This window comes from Thermobia domestica, chromosome 10, assembly GCF_964235325.1.
Source record: "Thermobia domestica chromosome 10, izTheDome1.hap1.1, whole genome shotgun sequence".
Taxonomy (NCBI): domain Eukaryota; kingdom Metazoa; phylum Arthropoda; class Insecta; order Zygentoma; family Lepismatidae; genus Thermobia; species Thermobia domestica.
Genome location: NC_137463.1, coordinates 2136059 through 2149807, shown reverse-complemented (window position 1 = coordinate 2149807; position 13749 = coordinate 2136059). Strand labels below are relative to the sequence as shown.

General features: G+C 31.4%; 1 protein-coding gene across 9 annotated transcripts in view; it reads left to right on the top strand.

Moving 5' to 3' along the window:
- The window catches only part of Rdl (Resistant to dieldrin), a 555185-nt gene that overhangs the window by 409629 nt on the left and 131807 nt on the right, over positions 1-13749 (top strand). For 5 of the 9 annotated variants that reach the window (XM_081727619.1, XM_081727614.1, XM_081727620.1 and 2 more), the window contains exon 3: positions 9872-9939. In XM_081727619.1, coding sequence (XP_081583745.1) covers positions 9872-9939 — 68 coding nt within the window. Of the gene's footprint in view, positions 1-7346; positions 7415-9871; positions 9940-13749 lie in introns of all 9 variants that reach the window. The other 4 variants (XM_081727617.1, XM_081727613.1, XM_081727621.1 and 1 more) reach the window with 1 other exon arrangement.

The following is a 13749-nucleotide window of genomic DNA, read 5'->3' as shown; positions in this document are numbered from 1 at the left end:
TGTCTCCGATGAAGTATTGTTCGTTCGTACAAAAAAAAAAAAGCATAAAAAGAAATAAGTTTTGGGAAATATTAGAAAAGAGAAAAAAGTGAAGAGTTCGCTGACGCAAGTTGCTTGCTATACGGATTGAAAAATCTCTATAGACTCGCTACTCATGCTATAAATCAATAGATGTCTCGGAAGGAAACAAAACTGAAAAACAAAAGTGAATCGTAAAGGATTTGCCGAAAAGACACTATCAAAATAAAAGACAATTTTCAGAAACACCAACCGAATGGACGAGAAGGAACAGAATAAACATTAAAATGTATAAAAAAGGAAAACTCCATAACAACCTAGAAATCGTACGAAGGCCTCGAAGTTGAAGTAAAAACTCATTCCTAACAGTTAAAACAAACCGTAGTGCATTACAAACAAAAAATAATTATAGATACCATAAGATGAGGTTATTCTGCACATCAGAGGTTACTTTGCACAAAATATGAAAAGAGTTGTACAGCTCGAAGCATAGAAAATGTTACAAAAAGTTAAAGTCCAACGTAGGAACAAACTCTTGCGCCGTGTGCTTAAGCATTCCGAAATACACTTCTCATCGACTAATTACTTCCGGTATTCAACCCAACTCATCCCTCTCCTCCACCTCTCCTTGTCTAAAGCGGTGTGTGACATAATGTTCTCTTTTCATTCAGACGGAAGAAACAGGAACCAGTTTACAAGGTTTATCACTCTAAAACTGTCTCTTTCATTCGTTTGTTCTGAAATGCCTTTCCAGAGCCTGAATAAAAAAAAAAAGTCACAATATGTTCCCATAGCTTCATAAACTCCTTATTTGCATTCTTTCCATTCTTCAAAGGCTGCATATCACATCAACCTAGGAAGATTCTCCTTGTGAATTCTACGGAAATTGTTAATCATGGCAGTAGGTTTTGTGCTTCCCAAAATCGGTAATGCGGACGCAGAGCTCTAAAAACTACTGACAAAAATGAGTGTTATTCATTTCTTGTCAGTAATTGCAAGCAAATGTTCCAGTTGACGTCATTTGGACAGGACAGAAGGATGTAATTGCCCCCTCCCTTGAGCTTGAGATATACATATTGTTTGATCAAATGTGTAATAATATAATAAAAAAAACTCGATCCCAGCTCGCGCCAAATAAACTTTGTGGTGGACAAATACCGTGAGCGTGGGTTCTCCCGTTTCCTCTCACTTTTTAATTCCACCGTTTCCTTCATTGTTTATCGTCACCGTCTCCTTTATCCTCCCCGTATAATAGTGGGACGGAAAACTTAAAGATTTCATTTTTTATTAATAAAAAATGAAACTATTATCTCGGCGGACAATCTCCGCCTACACACATGGTGATTAAAATAACGGATTTTTTTGTTTTCACTTTCCATGATTATGCACCGAGGGAAAGCGAGAAAATGAATAAATGGATTACAATGGTAGAATAACGAAAATGGAAGGAAACGGGAAAAGCCCAAGAAAAACCCCACGCGTAGTGTTTGTCCACAGAAATCCCACTTCGCGAAAGCTGAGATCCAATTAGGTGTCCCACGTGCCAGATGTGAGCGCTCTACCAGTGTGGCACCGCTTTCTCATAATGGAAACAAATGAAGTGCAACATACCTGATTATTATGGCATGGGACGACCGTCAGCCTCCAGTACAGCTCTGATTCCCTGCGGGATGGAGGCATAGAGGCTTTTTATTTGGGGGGGGGGAATATTGTATCATTCTTCATTCAGTGGAGCTAAGTTTCGTCAGTGAAGATGGACGGAGCTATCTGCTTGGGTCTCTCAACTCCAATTGATGACACGTGTTCAGGTCTGAAGATTGGGCGGATCCACGGTTGATATTAGAGTTCATTCGATGTTTATAACAAACGTCTCAACAGTTCGATGTATGAATTGGTGCACTGTCTTGGAAATATGCTTCACTAATCGGAAGCATTGGAGGACTTAACTTTCAAGTAAATCTGAGAGAGTAGTCTTTGATACTTGCTCGATGATTTTTTAGAGTTATTTTCATTATTTAACAAGCAGGGACTACAGACCGATACAGTTTATTTGCAAAACTTTAGTTCAGATGATTTTGTAAATAAGATACACCCACTTGACAGACAAGAGAATATAACGCTTCTTGTAGATGCATTATCTTATTCACAATTATTTCAATTTCATATAACAAAATATATTGACACATCTTAACTGTTGGTTAATTAGTTACGTTTCAGTTTAGAGACCCTATCAGCAGCAAGGCTATATGAGGCATGGATCTATAACTTAATGTGGGATCCGAACCTCATAAGCTCTCGTCGGGAATCGAACTCAGACCTTCCACGCCAAAAGCACGTACGGTACTCACATAGTTACGAAGGAGCTCTCCTCCCTGTTAGAGATTGGCGTGTAAAGTTAATAAAGATTGGCTAATAATGTCTTGTGTCTAATGCCAAGTACCTCGATGTGTAGAAGAAGGTGAAATTTGTTAAGTTTTTTCGTAATTGAGAAAACAAATCATGTCTCATGTTTAGTGATTTAAGCTACGGTTGGAAACCAAGATGGCTGCCGGGCAGATAAGTATTTGAGCCTCAAGCTCTTATTTGTTTTCAATTTTATTTTAAATCAATTTTTACCTTTAGACCAATTTATAGTTTGACACAATTATAAACTCTTTAACATAGAGTAATTATTTTCGGCGCCTCAATTACTAATAACAAATTTACTTATAACCGGCCATTTGCTCCATACAGATAGACCATTTTGAAGATCAATTTTTACTTTAAAGCAATTTGAGCGACAGATTCGACAGGGGTCACATAGCTGCGATTATTAATATTTTAACACCCGCAAGGGTTAGAAGATAAGGTTATGGAAGTGTTAGTACGTGTGACGATTTGTCACTATATTGACTTTGTATACAAGTTATTATCGTCTTTACTGCGTACAAAGCGTCCAAATATTAATGACGGCATGAAATGTCAACTTTAGGTTAGGGTAAGATAGTTACTACTGTAATTACATTAAATGCCAATTTGTTTAGATTAGGTTAGGATGTGTTAGGTTGTTTCTGGGCTCCTTCTGTAAAACTTATCCCGTTATTATCACATAATAAATAAGACAAGTGCTGAGAAAGGTTCATTATAATTTAAATTTAACAACAGGATCAATTGTGGTGTAGAACTTGCATATTTGTTTTACATAACTATTGATGACTTCATCTCCTATTAACCTATCACTCAACCTTTTAAATAAACGCTTCTTGAGATAAAATTACTTAAACTACAAGAAAGGATTTTCACTACAGTTTGGGAAAGGGTATTTCCTTAAGCTCTTCTACCTTTCAAAGCGAACCGTAAACAAATAAGAATATTCTCTATAAATTTAAGCTCATTCTACTTGATTTAAAGGCTTTCAAATTCACATATACATAGAAGAGTTGCAACATACAAGTTAATTACATATTCTTGAACGACGCGAAGGCTTAAATCAATGGATAAAGGTGAAAATTCGCGAGAATACACACTTTTGCATATAAAATTGTCCAGACGGAGGCTTCAAAAGGAGGATCTCAATGATTTTTACATTGTAACATAATAAACCCTACCTTATACTTATCTTAAGAATAAAATTCAACTGCAAATGTTATTTTATCCACAAAATAGTGATGTGTTTTGTTACCATGAAAATTGCTGTGAACAAATAAACGTCAAAAATAAATTTTAGAAAATAAGGCTTTCGTCCAGATAAGCTTAAGGATATATTGAATGTAATATAAATTTAACTAAAAATTATATTAATTTACCATCTCTTAATTAATATTAGAATATATTGAATTCTGAGGCGAACTCGTTCTCTAAATTTCCTAACTTACGAGACTTCTAGGTTATCAATTGTTAAGCGCTCACTGTTTTACAGACTAGCGCAAGATTATAACACAGTTTCAATAGATTCCAACATTTTAACCTCTGAACGAAGCTTTAGAAATCAACTGAAGGGAATACTGTATTGTAAATTTAGAGATGAACTTCCTTTTTTTATAATTGTTTTTTCTTCTTTTTAATTTTTGTGTTTTCAATTATGTTCAGTTTCAACCAAATAGCCTTGTGCTGTATGAAAGTTAGTGAATAAATAAATAAATAAATAAATAAATAAATATTGGGGTTCAAATTGGCCTGTAGGGATTTTCATATGCATTTCCATAAGGTTTTGCTCTTAGTGAAAGTTTTAACATATTTTTAATGTATCATTTTAATTTCTTTTGTCTTTGTTTAAAACCCAGGACACTGACTTAATACGCAATATGCATGCTTAAAATGCCCATGCGTTTAAAATGGTAATTATTATTTTCTTGTATTCTTAATTGCTTAATAACTACAACAGCAATATTTTGCACCTGGGTGTCTTAGCTCTCAGTCAGATGTAAATAAGAAGTATTTAAGATCCTGCCTTACAAAAATTATACAAAATTTACCATTTTTCTTTTGCTTGTTTATTTATAAGTGAAAGGAGATAAAATTAAATAACATTATTATTATTTTAATAACTGTATGTTAAAACTATTTTCTTTATTACAAAGTAAATGCAACTATTATTTAAAAAGTAGTTCACAGGATACCAAAACAACACGATACGTAATCAAATGAAGTTGAGTTCGCTCCTCTAGTTGCTGCCATAACTTAGATTTTGGGGCAACTTTTATTCTGACAACACTGAAATTTCTATGGATGACAACACTAAAAATTCATCAGGATCATATTATCTGTTGTAGAATAATATTATCTATGATTGTGATAAGTTGCATTTCATTATCTCTTATAAATGCATAGTTGCATTTTCACTTATAAATAAACACGCAAAAGAAAAATGGTAAATTTTGTATTATTTTTAGTAAAGCAGGCTCTTAAAGAACATTTCTTGTCAGTTTACGTCTGGAAAATAAAAGTTTTATAATAATTTTAGTTGTTTTGAAAGTACATAATTACAATATGAATTGGTTTATTTCTTCATTCAGCATCGAAGAAAATTGACGTAAATTTCTTTAAAGTTTTTTTTTAATAAAGAGAAATATTCATTTAATCTTAATTCAACTCAACATATATTCAAGAGCCTTTAATGTAATACAAAAGCAGTGCCTAAAAATTCTATGAAATGTACTTTGTATTATTTGAAATAATTTGCATTTGAAACGCTTTCTAGTTTTCCTTCTTGTTTAAATTCAATCAATATTGATATATTTCTTTTAAAATAAAAATTGTTATTTTCAGGATGATGGTAAGTACTGTACGAATCACTATTAATTTATAAATAATGTTAGTTGTTCTACTGTACATATATTTGTAATAAAATTTCTGTAAACTTACTTATATATATCCATAAAGTTAGTTTAAAATGTTGTCTATATCGTAATTATGTTTATGCTGTATTTCTGTACATTACAAGTAGTTCATTATTCTTAATTTATGTAAGTTTGCGATTTGCAACCGGTTGTACAAAGAACATGTTAAATATATATCTTGGAGGTTGTTTGAAATAGAGAAATAAATTTCTATTTTTTACATCAATCAATTTGAACACGTTTACGTATTACTGAGAGTCGTACTTAGTTTAATAAAGTTTTTGGAAACTGCAATTTTTCATACAATATTCGTAGAAATGTGTCAATATTTTTCCAGTTTTAGATAAAGCATATTGACATTTTGAGAATAAATTTTGTTTCATTTGAGAAGTCAAAAGCGTCAAGTTAAAGCATGAATTTAGATAACATTACCTAAGTGGTGGTGTTTAAGTGCATATAATTCAGTGTAGACATCACGAGACCATAAGAAAACAAAAGCCGAATATCGAAAATAAATCATATAACAATGATTTGGTACGTTTAGTTATTTTATATATAGGCATAATAAATACAACTATATCTTTATGATTACTTTAGAAGTCATGTTTGACTATCATTTCTTGTTTATTGTCGTTTTAACTATAAACAAATATAGAAACTAAAATAAATACTGCTTCGTTATAGTAAATTAAATTGTTCATATTGTTATTTATGTCTAAATAAGACGCCTCAAGGTCCTCTGTTAGCAATGTTTATACTTTTAAAACAAGCCGTATTAGCAGTTACATACATTGAATATATTATAATAATATTTCGTTTCAATTTTGATATCATGTGAAATTTAAACGGAATTATTTTATCATATTAAGTAACTGGATTTCTTAACTTCTTTAGCATATATTTATAATTACTTAAACTATGTTTATTATTAGCTAGGAAAATATTTAGATGAAAATTATGTTCAACATAATAAAAATATTAGAAGCCTTAAACAACTAGTTTCTAAAATTATGCATATATTATTCTTAATAAGACTGAATAAACATTTATGATCTTATAAATGGTTAGACCCTTGAAACCATATCTTGGGTGAAATATTAAAAGTGACAACCCCTTCCAACATTCTAGGGGTTTCAAATTTATTTATCAGCGAACTTATTTCCACAGACTACAATATGGTTGAAGAAAGTTACGGCTTCTATCCATTAATTATTCATGCCTTGTACTTGACAAACTAGTCACAAATATAATGAGTTAATTTTACAATTTCAATAATGTCGTTACTTTTTCTTTACGTGTATTAATTCTCATTTTATTTGCTAAAATATTCAAACATTTTTCCCACAATCTATACTTGAAGTAGTTAACTTAACAAACTTGCAAATGCTGTTTGTTTCCATATGCAATCCCCAGACACAATGAACTAAAACATATTTTACTATTGTTGTTTATTCAATATGTTCGTATGTTTGTATTTAATTTCTTAACAATGAATTAATATACGATTATATTTGATATCACTTCATTCATAACAGAAAAGTAATAATATTAGTTTCAAATTTGTGATATTTTGAGAAAACTTCACAAAAGTTTCTCTAAGACCTTGTCTATGAAGAGCAGTTTGAAAAGATGCAAGGGATATTACTAGTCAATTACAGACATAATATTATTACTGTGCGTAGAACTTTTTAGAGAGGGGAAACATCTTTCTTAAGTATAATAGTATTGTACAGTAGAAGTCTGGAACATAGTTATCAATCTTCTGTTCCATGTTGACAGTTAAACGTCATGTTATATATAATTGTTTAGTACAGAAGAGAACTATTTAGAAACTGAGGATTATCAGTCTCCACTTAAAGTGTATCTAAGTTCATGCTGTAGCAAGTGTTAGGATAGAAGGGAGGTGGTGATGATGAGTAGTCCATTGAGGAAATGGAGGAAGAGAATAGCTCCTCCTCCTGAGAGCTTGCCTTGGTCACCGGCAGCCACTGCCTTGTTCCTGTTTTTCAGGTCCGCCGGTCGAAGTGGGGGTTACCATGTACGTGCTCAGCATAAGCTCCCTGTCTGAAGTGAAAATGGTACTACGGCTCTCTCTCTCTCTATCTATTGTCATGTACACACTTTTGAAATCGCTGCAACCAACCATTACCTCCTATTTTTTTATGTGAGGCAAATATAGCATGATCATTTTTCATTACTTTTATTATTATTATTACTATTGAATTGCCTGCTGGTCGACTACTTCTAACATGCTGGTGGTGATCATGATATGATTATTTATTTATTTTTTGTCTTGTTTGAATGTCTTATACTTATGAGAAACGAGCATTGTTGTCCAATTACTATTTATCGTAATATATATATAATGATATCCCATTCGATTATAATTTGTTACATGCAAATTATAATTTTGTTTCATTTTGCGAAAAAGGAGGAGAAATATAGTATAAACATTATAATAAACTATTTCTTGAATCTTTGAATACAAAAGTAAATGAAACTATTAATAATTACATAAATATTTTTTTAAAAAACAAAAACAAGTAATTATCATTTTACTTTCTACATGTTTAAAAAACAAATGTATTTATCTTATTTCACGATTAATTGAAATCATGATGAGATTTTAATGTTGTACCTTCACTACTAACTATTATAAAATTTGTATTTCCTAATTAATAATAATAATATAATTATTTGAATAATTTATGTTAAAAACAGAATAAGTCATCGACTCGATGAGACTAACTTAGTAAATTTGATCAGAATTCGTTTCTAGAGAGGTTTTACCGTTAAAATTACTCAGGTTTCAATAACATATACAGAGTTAAGTAATGTACTCATATTCATACAAAACCCTTCTTTACGAATAAATATGAAATTTAGATATATAACTCATTTCTTTCTAAAGGAATGAGTTGCTACTTTTTCAAGATAATCAATTTGTCTTATCAAGAAGATACCCTGTTCGCTGGTCTAGTGGCTAGCGTGTGCACCTTGGTGCAGCTGCTCCCAGGTTCAATTCCCGGTAGAAGACCATTAAAAACTGGAACCATTACTATGGTTCGGTTCCGCCTTAAACTGTAGATTCACATCTTATATAGCCTCAAGGTTGAAATGGGACTCTAAAGTTCAACTAATAATCAAGTATTTTTTTAAACAAAGTATGATAAGGAGATAACTATCAAATTTGCCTTTAAAATTTTCCATTATTTGGGAATATTTTTTGTTTATAAAATTTTGGCTGAAATTACATCTTATGATTAACTAAATTTAAATGGATTCATACGTTAAATATACTAACAATACAATTAGTGATATTTCTTTTAATTGTAGTTAATTATTCATTTTTTACTCACAATTAAACATTCGTGCTTTCTTTGGTTTTGAATTGTTCATACATTTTAAAAAATCATTTCAAAGTAGTTAGAATATCAATAACATGAAGTCATAAGATTTTCCCCTGTTGAAGTACAACCACTGCTATTTTACTTAGGAGAGGGGCATGGGTCCTTACTTCTCAGAAGTAAAAGTAACTTATTTGTAGTGAAACAGGATTCTATGGGATGTCAAAAGTGTTCAAGGGGAAACTGGTCTCCTGATCACCTCTAGTTACGCCTGTGGACAAAACTCTGAGAACAACGGAGTACAGATTTGGAACCTACTTGAAACAGTATGCATTCTTCCATCTTCCGTCTTGGGGAAAAAACGAACGGCTGAAAATAATCAATCAATTAAAAATTAATTCAGTTTGAGTTCAATGATCATTTTAAAATGTTTTTTCAACATTAATATTTAATTTTTTATGAAAGGGGAATTTATACAAACTATTTGCAGTTGGAATATACTTTTTAATATTAAGTTAAATATAAAATTATTAAACAATACGACTTTATTAATACTAATTCAAGAGGTGGTAGGATAATATAAATATTATTCTCTGTTTGTATTTCTTGATTCTTAATTTTCGTTAAACACAAATTAATAATAATAATAATAATAATAATAATAATAATAATAATAATAATAATGACAAATAGCTAATTACTTAAGAAATATGTATCAGAGTAATTAAGTTATCTAACTAATAATTTTATTGAATATAAATGTATGACAAAATCATTTCATGATCATAACTTTAGAATGATGAAGCAAAAATAATTTCTTTTATTTAAAAAATTATCAAAAATAATTCAAAACTAGTCTCTGAATCTTACCTTTTTTATGCTCCTTTAGTCACAATTGTCATTTTTTTTCATGTTGCCTTTAGTAATTAGCCTTAAAATTGGTCTGGTCAATTAAAAAAGAAAGCAATTGAATGAGATTATAGAGAAGCCACCTTGCATCTAGAAGAAGTCGCTCATCGCAGGTAATCACTATATTATTTTTACGTAGTCTGTAGTGCCACGGCGTAATCGCGTGCATGGTGACCTTGGGGCAAAGAAAAGACAATCAGATTGTTTAAGAAAAGAGAGAAAAAATAATGCTTTTGTTGGAAAATTCCCCCACTCCTTTAATCCGCTCTATCGTTGCAGGTCCTCCAGTGGAAGTCGGCGTCACAATGTACGTCCTCAGTATCAGCTCTGTTTCCGAAGTTCTGATGGTACATGAGTATATCCAATTCCCACCGTGATCAGGTGTTTTGGCTGTCAAAAAAGACTATTTAAGAAAACATCTCTCCCACCACATTTTCACACAAAAAGGACCTCATCCTATCCTTGTTTCCTATTCTCCTTCGAAACGGAGGTTCTTGCTTTTGTTCTGAGGACAGATGAAAATGGTGAATGACACCACTCATGTCCCAAACAGATTACAACGCTCTTTCTCTATCTTCTCTCTCTGTCTGTTTCTCTTCTTCTTATGTATGTTATTATATACATGTTTTTTAACAAAATTATTAAACAACTACATGGAAGGAAATGTACTGAATCTCTTCTTGCTACCCTCGAGGGCGTTTCCTTCAACAACATTCAGAAACAAAAGGGACCAGTCAACCCGGGTCACATGACCTCGGTCTCTTGGACCCAACAAGAATTCAACTCTGATGACATTTTTATTTCTTTTTCATTCCCCAACAGCTTCTATCCTTCTCTTTTTCTTGGACGCGAAATTGAAAAAAGACGGGAACCCTAGAACGTTCCTTGGGATTATGCATGAAGGTGCTGCACAGGCTGAAAAACTCTAAAGCCGCCTTCTTAATCTTCTCCTTGTGGTTCTTAAGTTTTATGTCTGCAGTCACTTGAGTTTCAACAATCAACTGAAGTGCTTGTTTTATGAAATATTGCTTTCGAAAGACATTTTAGTATGACACTAATGAACAATCTTCGTATATGGAACTTGTCACAATTCTCGGTATCGCGGTCAGAATGTTTCCTGTATCTATTAGCCTTAATAGTTAAAAAGGAAACTAAATGTGACCCCGAGTGACTTAACCACACCTGATTGGACAAATCCTGTAAAAAAATTATTATTATAGCAAATAAATTACTACTAAGTACCATTCACACCAGCACACAATCTTAAAACCTAAACTGAGTGAAGGTGGGTGATTAGAATTACAGATTTTATTTAATGAAATTCCAGAAGTGTTGATTTAAAATATTTAATGCAATTCAGATCCTTCAGAGCAGTTATAACAATTAAACAAATTCTTAATAGGTTCTTATTTTCGAAGGAGGTGTTCAATATTTTAATTGAAAAACCTTTACTCTAACAACTACAGTTAATTTTTTCAAGGCAGAGATCATTTACAGTAATTAGATTTTGAATGAAGATAACACAATCAAAACTCTCAATTCATTAAATATTAAACGCTAAATTGAATTCTATAATTCATAAACAGCAAGGTAACAACCACGTCAATCAATTTAATCTAGCTGTAACAAAAAGATATCGTGACTTTCGAAGTAGCCTCGTATAATTATTAAAAATTAACCTTTGAAATATTTATCTCTTTAATTCTCTCAGTAATTCTTAGTTAAGGAATGTACGCAGTGCTTGTACTACTATGAAACTATTTAACTAACTACAATACTTTTAACTAGCATTACTACTTCACACTTACCGTAATACAGCAGGAAATAATAGTGACAGTATAGCAGAGGTAGTTACCATTTCTCAACTCCAGATCCTCTTGGGTTTAGAGACTGTTCCTTACAATACAATTCCATACAGTACAGTGCAGTGCACGCGAATATTTCCAGCATTTAATAATTAAGCATAAAAATTTATTCGGTCGGACAGCATGTTCTAAATTTAATCAAAATTATTCATTTTACTTCAAATTTACAATTGACACCTAGCCGAGAATTCCAAGAGAATTAAAATAGAAATATATGCATTTAACAGCAGTTAATTAATGAATTAGGTAACTAGTGACGTTTTCATTAACAGCACTGTAAATTAGTTAACCTATTTCCAAATCAGGAAATACCAATTTATATTTTACTTTAGTTCTTCAAAACTTTAAGCACGTTATTAGAAATCGTTTTAGACTTTAAAATTTAATAGAACGAAACCAAAAGTAATTAGGATTTTTAATTACCATTAATAACCGACAAAGTTTAATAATGAATGAAAATAAGTTAAGGAAATCCTTCTCATATTAGTTACTACGCGAGTATGCAATTTAAAAGTGGAATTTTAATACTTGATTTTACTTTTTATTTTTCTTCCCCCATTTAAAGTTACCCAGTTAAATTTCTTACTCGACCTTCAGTGGCACAACGAAAGCAAGAAACGCACTAGACTCGATGACGTAACACACGTGTTCCGTCTCTCACAAAACAGCGTTAGGAATTTAACGTAGTTTTTAGCTTTTAAAAGGGTTTAACTACGGAAGTATTATTAAGAGGAAATTTAGACCTTATTAATTTCATTCACTTGCAAGATACGTCTTCTTTTAACACTACTTCACACACTAGAAACACAAGTAACTTTTTCACTTTTAACTTATTTAACTTTACAGAACTTATTTAGACACAATTTAATTTTATATTTCTGAACTCTTAGTAATTTAACACTGAGTTTTAGAATCACAGTTTTAATTAAGACACACTTCACAAGTTTAAACGAGGCACAGCTATAACGAACTCTCGACCACGTTTTTTAAAAAGAACAATTTTCGGCGCGAAGTAATGAAGTCTAATACTTGAGTCCAACCCGTGTTGGCTCAATAAACTACGATACAGTTATGAAGCGCAGCGGATCAGAATGCCATATATAGGAGCAAGACTCTCGCTACTGCGCAGCGCCCAACTCATTACATACGTCACTCCAGACCCCTGCGCTAACTGAAGTGGTTGTGTATTTAAAAAAAAAAAAATCAGAATTGATTCTCTGCCGTATTACAAGAATTACCAAGCTAACATATAAACATATATATATCATTTTAAAGCTTTTTTCATGCTCTTTACAATGAAAGTACTCTCATTTCAATCCAACAACGTATAACAAAGTAATTCTTCAAAAGCAAAAACAGTAAACTTCTTACTTTTTTAAAAATAGAAAACAAAAGAAGTAATTTCCATAATGAAACTATGAACCAAAATGTAACGATTTTGCAATCGTTACAAACACCACCTCCTTGTTAAATATAAAATTTTAAGGTAGAACAAAATTTTATATACAATATACAATATACAATTTTCGTTTAAACTTCCAGTTTATCATTCCTTTAACGATATTTCTCAAAATGTCCATTCGGAATTTTTGTCATTTCTGTAGAATTTCCATTCCAGTTTGATGCCACATTCCACTCAAATGTAGACCAATTCTCCACGTCTGGGTTTAAGAACAGCCAGCCAGATAAGAGATTTCAAAATTTCCAAGTTTACAGTTTAGGTTCCATTCGAGACCATATACCATTCTACAGGATGCGTTGACCATCTTGACATGTCTCCATAAAAATACATCAATGCAAGTAAAACAAAAGGCAATCTACAAATATAAATAGAAACGTTAAATTCAGGCAATATCTAGATGTCAGCTCTGAAAAGTAACAAAGGATTTAATTTCAAATTGAGAACAGGATCTTCAAGTTTTTCCCTTTCACATGTAGATTATTATATATCAGATGTTATACATTTCAATTATTAACACTATAAATGATATAAATCTACCCTAATGCATGATTTACAAATGAAAGTTTTAATGAACATGAAAAAAAAATGAACGTGAAACGATTATGATCATATCTTAATTTTACATGACATCTTAATTCCTACCTTAACCTACTTCTAAACCTAACTTAAATCTAAATTTTTCTTAACCTAACCTTACATAACTAATGAAAGTTTAATTTCTTCTAGTATAACTACATGTGTAGGATTCTCATTTTCATCTGTTCAGTTGGTTTTTGCTCCATTCCTTCTCACAAAGTATTTTTAATATCACTTACATGAGCTCTTTTAGT